Genomic DNA, 13,587 nt, shown 5'->3' on the forward strand with positions numbered 1-13,587 from the left:
ATAAACAATATCTACAAGTATTTTTATGTAAAGGATTTAAAAATATTTGCATAGTTGAAAATACAGTTACATTGCACTAAATCTTTTTTAATTTTTATGATAATTTACATTAATTACAAAAAGGCAGGTGCCCAACATGTACTATGATTGTTTATTAAAAATTGCACAGATGGGCACCATCATTTATTATTGATGAAAAGTCTATCAAAGACCATTCCAAACCTTAAGAAAGTTATATCTACAAATATTTTCATTTCTGGATTTGTTAAAAATGTCAAAAACCACAAGATATTAATACATAACAAAAGTTTTAAAACACAGATACATGATATACTTTGTAAAAACATTTTTTGCTTTACTGGAAATGGTGAGAAAAAAAGATTCAACAAGAATATTTACTTTGATATGTAAGTATTACAATAGTAAAGGCCAAACAATGACAGACCATTACATTTTGAACATTTAAGATTTGTGATAATGTACTGTTGAACTGCGAAGGCCAATCACAGGTTCCTGCCAGCAGTACTGCTGTTCCAGCCTTTCTTCATTAATGATTTACTACACAATGTTTAACAGTCTTCAAAAGCTTGCTGAATAGCTGAGAAGGTTATATCCAAAAATTCCTGCTTCCTGTACAATTGTGCCAAAGTCAGACCAGAGGTCAGGTTAAAGGTCAAGGTCAGGTTAAACATCAAGGTAGTGCTCAAAGGTCCACTTCTGAGAGTCTTTGTTGGGTGTACAGGTCATCACTAAACTATATCCTCCAGATTCTACTTTATCACGGTCTAGACACAGTCCAGACTGTGTGTGGATGATGGTGCCAGTGTTCTACAACAGACAATCTTATGTAAAAATTTGGAACAGTGATCCTTCAAAATCAAACTTGATTTATTTTAAAACAATTGTGAAAAAAGTTATTCCAGCTTATATTTATCAATCTTGTTGACCCCAATGGAAGTGTGAGGGGTCTTACTGGAGAAGGAATTGGAGAATCGATAGAAGACCAACATTGCCAGGTAGGTAGTCCCATATCTTTTCATATCCCTTCTGGAAATCAAACCCTGGACACCTAGGTGCCACCAGACAACCTCTAGTCTGATTTTCAGACCAGTACTAGTCTGGTCAGATACTTTCCCTTTAGCCTTGTAGGATGATATATGTCCAAGGACAGAAATTAGTGGTTAAAGTTTAACCGTTTCCAACTTTTACCACTAGTACGTGGGGGAAAGCTTATTTGTAATAAATATGGTAGTACAGGTATTTGAAGAATGTTTTGCATTTTTCAAAACTATATTAATTTATTGTGTAAAGACTGTAAGAAGACAGTCGTAAATGTTGAAATTGCAGGTCTTATTAGCATTAGCTAGCGGGAAGTTCTACTTATGTTAGGATTTTAATGCTTCAGTGAAGGAGAGGTCATAAGTTATAGCAGACAATATGCATTTTCTATTTCTCAGCTGTTTGTGACCCTTTACAGAGTGTCTTCAAACTTTAAAGATCTGTAACATTTACCTTGTCATGTTTCCACTTCTGGCTAGCGGCACCATTACAGTTAACAAGCTGTGGGTGACCTCCTGTCTGTCCGTGGTATGTCATACATCCTTCCTCCCTACGCAGCTCATTATCCATACTCAAAGAAAATACCTAATGCAGCAGGTAAAAAACATTTCAAACTCTAAAAACTGATTCTTAAATTCATTTCCTAACACCAAGGTCAGTCTAAGGCTAAGAATAACTTTCAAAAACCAAGATCAGTCAATCTTTCAGCAAAATGATTGACCATTAATTATTTACAGTACATACACCTAGGTAGGAAGTGCAGAATTTGTTCATATTCACCACAACCTAATTAACTAGTTTATGACACTGAGAAATTAAACTCTGCAAAAAAGAATCTTATCATAATATTGTATCCAAACTGAAATCTGGTGTCATTTGTCTATTTCTGACACATGATGGAGATATAAGGAAAATAATTAATGAAGTTTATTACTCATGAATTAATTACAGTCAATAAGTAATCAAATGTTGACAAATTTTATCAATCGGAATACCATCAGTAAAAACATTATTTTTAATGTCTAACAAATACTTTTATTATTGTGCTCAGTGAAATGGAGATGAGAAAGAGGAAGCATACATACCTCGCTAGCACTAGCACCATTCTGACAGCTGAACAATCCCACATCAAATGTCACCTTCTCATCCTTTCCCAAGGTGTCTAAACAAAGATTACTACCTGGATTTCTCACCTGTAAAAATTACAACATACTTGTACATATATTCTCTGAGGGTTAGCAAAGGACTGTGTTAATTAAACAAGGACTCACTCTCATATCCTTAAGGTCTTTATGATTGAGTTTAATCTGAAGTATACCATATGTATGTTTGCATGCTGGGTATATTGTCCCTTGAACAGCATTCAAGGTCATTTTGAGACAAGGTCTCCTTGAAGTAGCTGGTGGCTACCTCATTGAACAAAATAATGGGAAGCCCATCACTTGCCATCCGATGCATTATGGGTAAAGAGTTTTACCCAAGGACAAAATCATGTCATCACAATCTGGTCTGTTTCTCAGTTTCCTCAGAAATACAAACCATCTGGGGTAGGAAGCCTTGAACCACACGCCGTAGATCTTCACCTAAGGATGTGTAGGCCAAAGCTCTACTGATAAATACCACAATGCTTCTCATCCTTAGACTAAGATTGTGCAACATGACTCCTGACTTTTCATCTTTATCCGCAAAATAAAAAAAATTCCTTTATCTGACTTGAACATACACCTCAATCTGAGGTGAAGACCTACCATTCCCCAAGAGTGTACATTTTCATCTGGTATGAACTTTTCTGGGTACACGTTGTCAAGGTACCATTTAAAACTTTTACACTTGAGCTTCTCACGGAGAGCCTTCCTTTCTGATATATCCCCGTAGTCTTGTCCCTGAAATTTTAATTAAGATTACATTATGATTAAAAGTGATATTATCACCCATGAAGAATGATATTACAACCCATTAAGAATGACATTATCATCCATTAAATTTATCTTATTAGCTGTTAAAATGTATAAAATCAGTCATTCAAGCTTACTTCCTTTGCCAATATCGGACAGATTTTTTTAATTAATTAGAAAATATAGAAAAGTGAATACATTTTATCATTACACAAAATATATACTAATCCCCATCAAACTGAAAGTTGGAACTTTTTAGTACTGACCAGCAGGTCCCGCCTATGACTGTAAAACAGACGTTTGTATTCGTCCATCCACACTTCTGCAAGTCTCATTGAATTTATACCATGTGTGTCCTTGTTCCCTGAAAAAGAAACATTAGATTTTTATCATGGAAGGAAATCTTACAGACAGATCAAAACATTCCATCTTTATCCCATATAACAATATATATTAATTAAGTGTAGTGTTTTACCAGTATTTCTATTCCAGTTCTATGTACATATTTAAAAGTAATTATAAAATCACCTTTATTAATAACAAAAGGAAAATGTATTTATAGGGACACAAGGCCATGCCCTGCAATAAGCCTATTAATATTCAGTACTATTTTTATAGGGACACAAGGCCATGCCCTGCAATAAGCCTATTACTATTCAGTACTATTTTTATAGGGACACAAGGCCATGCCCTGCAATAAGCCTATTAATATTCAGTACTATTTTTATAGGGACACAAGGCCATGCCCTGCAATAAGCCTATTACTATTCAGTACTATTTTTATAGGGACACAAGGCCATGCCCTGCAATAAGCCTATTAATATTCAGTACTATTTTTATAGGGACACAAGGCCATGCCCTGCAATAAGCCTATCAATATTCAGTACTATTTTTATAGGGACACAAGGCCATGCCCTGCAATAAGCCTATTAATATTCAGTACTATTTTCATAGGGACACAAGGCCATGCCCTGCAATAAGCCTATTTTTATATTACTACTATTTTTAGGGACACAAGGCCATGCCCTGCAATAACTATTTTTATAGGGACACAAGGCCATGCCCTGCAATAAGCCTATTAATATTCAGTACTATTTTCATAGGGACACAAGGCCATGCCCTGCAATAAGCCTATTAATATTCAGTACTATTTTCATAGGGACACAAGGCCATGCCCTGCAATAAGCCTATTAATATTCAGTACTATTTCTGATGCTTAGTGTTAATTATTGTCATGTAATAAGCCTTCACCCAGATCTTCAGTAAGAAATAAATGTGTTGGCCAATTTGACTTTTTACAGGATAAATATAGCAAAATGTGGATACAGTGCTAACATGAGAGTTTTATAGTTTGATACGTAGGGGGAGGGGTTACTTCACATTATGCATGGACACCAGAATGCTTACAGTCTGATTTGCATCAGAAATTTGTAAAGGGATTCTTAAATCCGAACTCAGCCCAATCCAGATTCAAGACTTTCAGGTTTTTAATTATGGCTCTCAATTTAAAAGTCCTCAGTAAGTTTTACTTCATGACCTCTGGTAAATGGCTTCATGATATGACATAGTTACCTGGGAAAGTATAGGGATGACTGGAACGAAAAATATGGCCAACTCTAGAACAAGGTATGAATTCTAATTTGCCTCCACACATCCACACCTGTTCAGATAAAATAAGGTAAATAACAATAGATAAAGATAAATATTGATAAAAAATAAATATAACAGGTCTTAAATCAACACCAGTTATCTTTAACTACAGTCTATTTTGTCCATATTGTTAACCAACATTCTATAGTGGCTAATTACTAGTAAATGTATCACAATCCTTTCTGATTTTCACATCAAAACTAGTTGTAAAAAAAACGTTTTGTGAAAATAATAATCATGACCTCTGACCTACCCTGAAAGATATCTCAAGATTTTCTCCTCCCCATACATCCATGCCATTGTCGTAAGCTCCGACCTTGAAGAAAAAGTCTCGGTCAGCTGCAAACAGTCCACCTGCCATTGTAGGGGATCTGTAATACATATATATCATTACTGAATTGTGTATGATAAAATCCATTGTACACAGCTGCACTAATTAACAATCCAAGCTGAAGTAGTAAAGGTTTTACTGTAAGCAAACATTTTCTCCTCTTGGCCTTAATAAAAATGAAATGTTTTGTTTCACCAGAACGCTATTCTACTCAACGATCTGTCAGAATGTTCTCTCAAGATTGTCCTCAATATAACCTTTATGATAGCTTATATTTTGCAATTTTAAAAAGTAAGGAAGTTTTACAAATGAAATTATCTTTTTTCAAACTACATACACATCAAAATCATGATATAATTAAACGTTACACATGGCTACAATTACACTAAAGATATTATTACATAGTATATAATACAGTTGTACAAATAGTCAAGTAAATGCAAATGTCCATCACGACAAATATTTGTTAACTATCAAAAGCCAAAATACCAAATAACATTTTAGAGTTTCACAAGAAGCAATCTGAGAAAAAACATCTTTGAAATTCAGGAGGTTATAATCATTCATCATCACTGCATGTACTGTAGACAAAGAAAATTACTTCATGGGCGCTATGACTTTATCCAGTGGGGCAGTAATTGTAAATAATTGCAACTTCTGTAATTTCAAGGGTGCAGATAAAATGACAAAGGCACTAACTATAAAGGGACCATGTCAAATGTTAAAACTATACAAACTAAAAAAAAGCTGTAAATAAGTGACAAAGTCAGTCACATCCTTAAGATCAACAGCTTTAACCCCCCAATATAACCCTTATATATCTTTAAAAACCCATATGATCTTAATATACAAGATCTATGTTTTTTTATGCTGGAAAGAATATAGTAATCATGCCAATTCTAGTATGTAGCAACTCACTGATGCACCGTCAATATGATTCAGGATCGTCCTGAACCTACTACGCACTAAATCTATATAAAGCAGAGGTGAGCCAAACGTCAAACAGTCATGCTTCTGGGCCAAATAATGATTATAACCATAAATTTAAACATATCAAGAAAAAATGTCATTTGACTTTGTTTTAACTTTGGAAATATGCAAAGATTTGGGATCTCTAGCCGGGATAAAAGCCTAAATTTGACCCAATGTATACCAAAACAATTACCTGCCTTAAGCCTAGCATATTCATTTGAACGCATGATTATAGGTAGGATTTCCAGTGAGCTGTATAAGAAATTATTAAGTGAGGTAGTTTACCTAATCATTTATGTTAAATCATACAAACTTTCTTGTCCTAAATATCACTATGATAGCTATTTAGTCCAAAATGTCTGTCAGAATTACTAATCTTGTGATAGCAAATTTTATCCAAAATCAACTACCTAAAAATGTTGTTCTTTTTTGTTTTAATCACAAATCTTGTTTTTAAGTCCAAAGTGTTTACCTTGATATAAATATTTTGATAATAAATGACAAGACATAAACACAGTCAAACCTCATTTACTTGAAGTCCTTGGAACCTTGTGAAAACTTCAGGATAGCAGAGTATTGGATTTACTTGAGTTTGAAGGGTTGGTGTGAAGTTTGGAAGGGAACAACGAAATGCTTCGAATTAAACTGGGTTTTTGAATGATAGGAGTTTGAGACACTGAAGTTTGACTGTATCTATTTCAGTCCAAACTGCTAATCTCAAGATAGCATTTCAATTCAAATCAACATACTAATTACATATACTCAGTAGCTGTATTATATTTCCAGGCTATCATCCTCATCAATAGTCATTGCCATAACAGGATCAATCATTTTTTTCTAAAGTGGAGGGACTGTTTACACAGCATGTCATAACACTGTGTTTTTATGTAGCTAACAAATGTTATCAAATATTTCCTTTATCATGCCAAATCAAATCATGAAGAGCTAAATCAATATCATTGCTCTTTTGAAAAGCGTACCCCACAGGATCTGTATATTTCCGGGAGACTGTGTCCCGCTCCGGAACATTCCTCCACGTAAAATGCATGCTCCAAGTGAACCCCCCAACTTGGTAACCTCCGTTACCGGAGTACTCAAGGGTATCAGCATCAATAGCATCCACTATTGGACACAAAACTGCCTGTGGATTAGCCTTGATTCGGGCCAGCAGCGGCTCAATCCTAGAGGTCAAAAGAGGTCAAGGTGGAGGTCATAAATATGTCAAAGAACCTTAAAACCTTACTACAAATTCTGAAAAAAATCTACAGATTGAGGCAGTGGTGAACCAATCTCTAATATTCAATGAGATAGAAATCTTTCAAACATGACAAGAAAATCCTTTATATTGAAACACCTCCAATTTAGAATATTTTCTGGGATAAACTCACTGCACAGACTGTAAATTTTCATCAAAATTTTATGACAGTAAGTCATCTACATTTTCTACCAACACCCGACAGCTTCAGAGAAATCAGCACAAACTCGATCTGAAAGCTAAATGAAATGTTCCGTTAATAATGATGGTACAGCAGCTCCTAGCAGGGTAAATGTACCTAATCGGGTCTATGTCTGACTTGCGACGGTCCCTTTCATGTTGAGGAATTGGACGCCATGAGAAGTGGAGGCTCCACCAGAAGCCACCCACGGAATAACTGCCTGTGCCTCCATACTGGAGTGTATCCTTGTCAATCAGGTCTATCTCTGGGCAGAGCACAGTAGTCGGGTCCTCTTTTATTCTACTTAGTAGGGGCTCAATCCTACCAAAGAAATTGTACAAGGGTAACGCTCACCAAGCAATCATCATTAATCTATCACCGAGACCAAGCAATAGACTTTTTACAAAGTAGCTACCAAAAATTAAATGTACACAAATCAGTTGGAAATTAAAGGTGATATGTTATCTATATACTGTAAAGTCTGTATTCACAGACATCAAGATACATTAATGAAGTATGGCATAAATAAAGCTATGTGTCAAAGAAGTATGGTGTAAATAAAGTCATGTGTCAATGAAGTATGGCATAAATAAAGCTATGTGTCAAAGAAGTATGGTGTAAATAAAGTCATGTTTCAATGAAGTATGGTGTAAATAAAGTCATGTGTCAATGAAGTATGGTGTAAATAAAGCAATGTGTCAAAGAAGTATGGTGTAAATAAAGTCATATGTCAATGAAGCATGGTGTAAATAAAGTAATGTGTCAATGAAGTATGGTGTAAATAAAGTCATGTGTCAATGAAGTATGGTGTAAATAAAGTCATGTGTCAATGAAGTATGGTGTAAATAAAGCTATGTGTCAAAGAAGTATGGTGTAAATAAAGTCATGTGTCAATGAAGTATGGTGTAAATAAAGTCATGTGTCAATGAAGTATGGCATAAATAAAGCTATGTGTCAAAGAAGTATGGTGTAAATAAAGCTATGTGTCAATGAAGTATGGTGTAAATATATCTATGTGTCAATGAAATGTGGTGTAAATAAAGTCATGTGTCAATGAAGTGTGATGTAAATAAAGTTGTGTCATTGAAGTAAGATGTTGACAAGGTCATGTGTCAATGAAGTATGGAGTTGACAAGGTCATGTGTGAGTTACATATCAGTAAAATCAGCAACTTGTAAAGTCAGATATCATTAAAGTCAGATGTCAGTAAAGTCAGATGTCAGTAAAATCAAATATCATTAAAGTCAGATGTCAGCAAAGTCAGATGTCAGTAAAATCAGATATCATTAAAGTCAGATGTCAATAAAGTCAGATGTCAGTAAAGTCAGATGTCAGTCAGATGTCAGTAAAGTCAGATGTCAGTAAAGTCAGATGTCAGTAAAGTCAGATATCATTAAAGTCAGATGTCAATAAAGTCAGATGTCAGTAAAGTCAGATGTCAGTAAAGTCAGATATCATTAAAGTCAGATGTCAGTAAAGTCAGATGTCAGTAAAGTCAGATGTCAATAAAGTCAGATGTCAGTAAAGTCAGATGTCAGTAAAGTCAGATATCATTAAAGTCAGATGTCAGCAAAGTCAGATGTCAGTAAAATCAGATATCAGTAAAGTCAGATGTCAATAAAGTCCGATATCAGTAAAATCAAGTGTCAGTAAAGTCTGATATCATTAAAGTCTGGTGTTGGTTAAGACATGTGTTAGTTAAAGGCTTTTGGCAGTAGTGTCAGGTGTCAGTAAAGCCAAGTGTTAGTAAATTTCAGGTGTCAATTAAGTTGTGTATCAGAGAGGCCAGGCCAGAGGAAATTAAGGTGTTAACACTTTCAGAGAGATACTGACAGCAATGAATATTTATACCACTGAAAGGAAAACACAAATGAAAAATCATTTCAACCCTACAACCTGGCTGTGTTGGTCTAAAATCCATTCATGTGATAAATGACTAGTTTTCACTCCAATGAACTTCTATCATCAAAAGTTTACAAATGAGAATACAAGGATATAACTATGAGAAAAGACAAGATGATTTTTTTTTCATTCTGTTGCAAGCTATGATATAGAATATACTATTTGATCCAGTGATACAGAAAATCCTTTATATACAATAAGTCAAATTCTATTTCATTTTCTCCTGTAATCAAGATTGTAATAAAATTTGCATGGAAAATTAACAAGGAAAATTGGAAATTTCACACACACTGCACAAGAGGAAAGGGAGAGAAGAAGCCCCTTAGGTTATATATAAACACTAGTGGACAGCCTGTGGTAAATGCAGGTAAATGCTTACTGACAACATTGTTTGACAATCATCTGAATATTTATATACCTTGCGATCCAAATATAGACAGAACTATTTACATAATATCATTAAAATGAAACACGACATATCAACATATCAAGTGAAGTCACATGTCAACAGGATCATTATGGCACATTTTAGCTGTGGTAGATTAAATACAAACATCCTATGGCTAAAAAGGTTTCTTTCTGAAAATATGTTATAAGATTGCCTTCCTTTACTAATTTAAAGAAATATATTCATTAAGGTAGCATGCAGATGTTTGTCAGTCTTAAAACAATTTGTTTTTCTCAAGCATAAATGATGATCAAACTAGTAACAAATGGTGAAACAAACATCATACAGAATTTACTCAGTAAATGCAATGACCAACATGGAAATTCAAGTTTTAAGTTAAAGGGTGGACCATGAAATTGTTTGTATTGTGGATGTAATTCTATTCAACAACAACATTTATGAGTAAGCTTTACACAAGCTGATGTAAATGTACATATTTTAATGGTGATATTATCTCAGTCATTTCATGCTGAAAGGATTATACTCAAATATAATTTTTACTATAATGTCAAAATGTGATGTTTACACCTGTACAGGTGTAACAGAAGCTATTTAAGTTCAATACTTTCCTTGGGAATTGAAAAACAAATAACCATGGCTTACCCAAAATATACAGTCAACTTAAAAGAAAATTGCTCGTCAAAAGTTGTATATTATAGCTTATTTACCTGAAAGACGAGACATGTTCAGAATTAATACGGTCACATACTCATAACACAAATGACTCTAAAAGCAGCTTTAATTCGATGTAGAATTATGCTGATTTTTAACACCCGAAGTCTAAAACAACATGATTCACAGAGAAACGAAATATATATATCGTATACAGAACATTAATTTTCATCATTGAGAGAATTAAAAGATCATTTTTATTACATTATCCTACAAATTTTATCCAAATGACATTTCAATGTAATGTGAACAACCAGTTGTTGATGCAGTTTCAATTCATCATGATCATTCTGCACTTTGATTACTGTATTTTCCGGGTTATAAGCTGCGACCTTTTTCCTCTGCGGTCAGGTGTGCGGCAGCATATTTAACATTATAGACACCGATGGAGATAATGTTAAGTAGTCTGTACTAAACATCAGACCCTATATCTGTGTAAAGACAACCTTTGGAGGCTACCAAGAGTTTGATAATTGCTATTCTACATCAATAAAATAAAGGATTATCTGTGTATAATTCATGTGCAAACTTGTAATAAATCTTTCACTGACAATCTTGATATTTGCCTTCCACTGTCTGTTATGTCAAAAAACTTTGGTCAACATAACAGTTACCAAATCATAAGAAAAGGTGCAACTTATAACCCAGTGCATTTTACATGTAGATCAAATCGAAAAAATAGTTAAAAACCAGCCCTGAGGCTTATACTTGGGTGCCGTTTATATCCCGGAAAATATGGTACTAACAAATTTTTCCTGCAGGTACAGAATCTGATTTGGTTTTCAATAAGCTTTCTTGAAAATTTCTGTCAAAGTAACTATGTAAAGCTATCAGGATATGAATTGAAAGTTCTGGTTCTGAACAGATTTCACAACAGAATTACTGCATACAGTTGGCTAAATGATATGTTGTACACATATGGATATGTAAGTCAAAAGGTCTTGTAAATTTTCACATAGCTTAGAGGTGCCAGTATCTTAAGGTCTCTGTCCTGTCAAGAGAATATATATAAACTCCCATCCACCAAACACTGGACAAAGTGAAAGGGCAAAGTAGGACAACCATATTAGTAATGACTGGATTAACAAAGAGGGATTGTGGAACAACCAGATTATTCATGGCTGGAGTAACAAAGAGGGATTGTGGAACATCCAGATCAGTAATGACTGGATTAACAAAGAGGAATTGTGGAACAACCAGGTTAGTCATGACTGGATTAACAAAGATGGATTGTGGAACAACCAGATTAGTGATGGCCGGATTAACAGAGAGGGATTGTGGAACAAACAGATTAGTGATGGTTGAATTAACAAAGATGGATTGTGGAACAACCAGATTAGTCATGACTGGATTAACAAAGAGGGATTGTGGAACAACCAGGTTAGTAATGACTGGATAAACAAAGATGGATTGTGGAACAAACAGATTAGTGATGCCTGGATTAACAAAGAGGGATTGTGGAACAACAAGGATAGTCATGACTGGATTAACAAAGAGGGATTGTGGAACAACCAGATTAGTGATGACTGGATTAACAAAGAGGGATTGTGGAATAACCAGATTAGTGATGACTGGATTAACAAAGAGGGATAGCAGAACAACCAGATTAGTGATGACTGGATTAACAAAGAGGGATAGCAGAACAACCAGATTAGTGATGACTGGATTAACAAAGAGGGATTGTGGAACAACTAGATTAGTCATGAGTGGATTAACAAAGAGGGATTGTGGAACAACCAGGTTAGTCATGACTGGATTAACAAAGAGGGATTGTGGAACAAACAGGTTAGTCATGACTGGATTAACAAAGAGGGATTGTGGAACAAACAGATTAGTGATGCCTGGATTAACAAAGAGGGATTGTGGAACAACCAGGTTAGTCATGACTGGATTAACAAAGAGGGATTGTGGAACAACCAGATTAGTGATGACTGGATTAACAAAGAGGGATTGTGGAACAACCAGATTAGTGATGACTGGATTAACAAAGAGGGATAGCGGAACAACCAGATTAGTGATGACTGGATTAACAAAGAGGGATTGTGGAACAACTAGATTAGTCATGGTTGGATTAATGAAAAGGGATAGTGGAACAACCAGATGACTGATGGCTGGTTTAACAAAGAGGGATTGTTAAATAACCTGATTAGTGATGTTTGGATTAACAAAGATGTATAGATGGACAACCAGATTAGTGATGACTGGATTAATGAAAAGGGATAGTGGAACAACCAGGTTAGTCATGACTGGATTAACAAAGAGGGACAGCGGAACAACCAGGTTAGTCATGACTGGATTAACAAAGAGGGATAGTGGAACAACCAGATTAGTGATGGTTGGATTAACAAGAGGGATTGTGGAACAACCAGATTAGTGATGACTGGATTAACAAAGGAACAACCAGGTGATGACTGGATTAACAAAGAGGGATAGCGGAACAACCAGATTAGTGATGACTGGATTAACAAAGAGGGATTGTGGAACAACCAGATTAGTGATGACTGGATTAACAAAGAGGGATAGCGGAACAACCAGATTAGTGATGACTGGATTAACAAAGAGGGATAGCGGAACAACCAGGTTAGTCATGACTGGATTAACAAAGATGGATTGTGGAACAACCAGATTAGTGATGCCTGGATTAACAAAGAGGGATTGTGGAACAACAAGGATAGTCATGACTGGATTAACAAAGAGGGATTGTGGAACAACCAGATTAGTGATGACTGGATTAACAAAGAGGGATTGTGGAACAACCAGATTAGTGATGACTGGATTAACAAAGAGGGACTGGGATTAGTGATGACTGGATTAACAAAGAGGGATTGTGGAACAACCAGATTAGTGATGACTGGATTAACAAAGAGGGATTGTGGAACAACCAGATTAGTGATGACTGGATTAACAAAGAGGGATAGTGGAACAACCACTGGATTAACAAAGATGGATTGTGGAACAACCAGATTAGTGATGGCTGGATTAACAAAGAGGGATTGTGGAACAACCAGATTAGTGATGACTGGATTAACGAAAAGGGATTGTGGAACAACCAGATTAGTGATAGTTGGATTAACAAAGAGGGGTGGAACAACCAGATTAATGGATTAACAAAAGGGATAGTGGAACAACCAGATGACTGATGGCTGGATTAACAAAGAGGGATTGTTAAATAACCTGATTAGTGATGTTTGGATTAACAAAGATGTATAGATGGACAACCAG

The 13,587-nt window shown here is 35.1% G+C and overlaps 1 protein-coding gene across 1 annotated transcript in view; it reads right to left on the minus strand.

Annotated features, from left to right (window-relative positions):
* Positions 1–666: 666 nt before the first annotated feature.
* LOC132559134 (probable N-acetylgalactosaminyltransferase 9) overlaps positions 667–13,587 on the minus strand; it is a 30,417-nt gene continuing 17,496 nt past the window's right edge. Inside the window, exons 4-11 of the mRNA XM_060223741.1 lie at positions 7,461–7,664; positions 4,858–4,975; positions 4,527–4,614; positions 3,221–3,318; positions 2,808–2,942; positions 2,145–2,252; positions 1,513–1,644; positions 667–828 (exon numbers count right to left, since the gene is read on the minus strand). Of these exons, the coding sequence (XP_060079724.1) occupies positions 685–828; positions 1,513–1,644; positions 2,145–2,252; positions 2,808–2,942; positions 3,221–3,318; positions 4,527–4,614; positions 4,858–4,975; positions 7,461–7,664 (1,027 nt within the window). The 3' untranslated portion in view covers positions 667–684. The remainder of the gene's footprint in view (positions 829–1,512; positions 1,645–2,144; positions 2,253–2,807; positions 2,943–3,220; positions 3,319–4,526; positions 4,615–4,857; positions 4,976–7,460; positions 7,665–13,587) is intronic.

The sequence above is a fragment of the Ylistrum balloti genome, unplaced genomic scaffold, assembly GCF_031769215.1.
Source record: "Ylistrum balloti isolate Yb309-2 unplaced genomic scaffold, AGI_CSIRO_Ybal_v1 Utg370858, whole genome shotgun sequence".
Taxonomy (NCBI): Eukaryota; Metazoa; Mollusca; class Bivalvia; order Pectinida; family Pectinidae; genus Ylistrum; species Ylistrum balloti.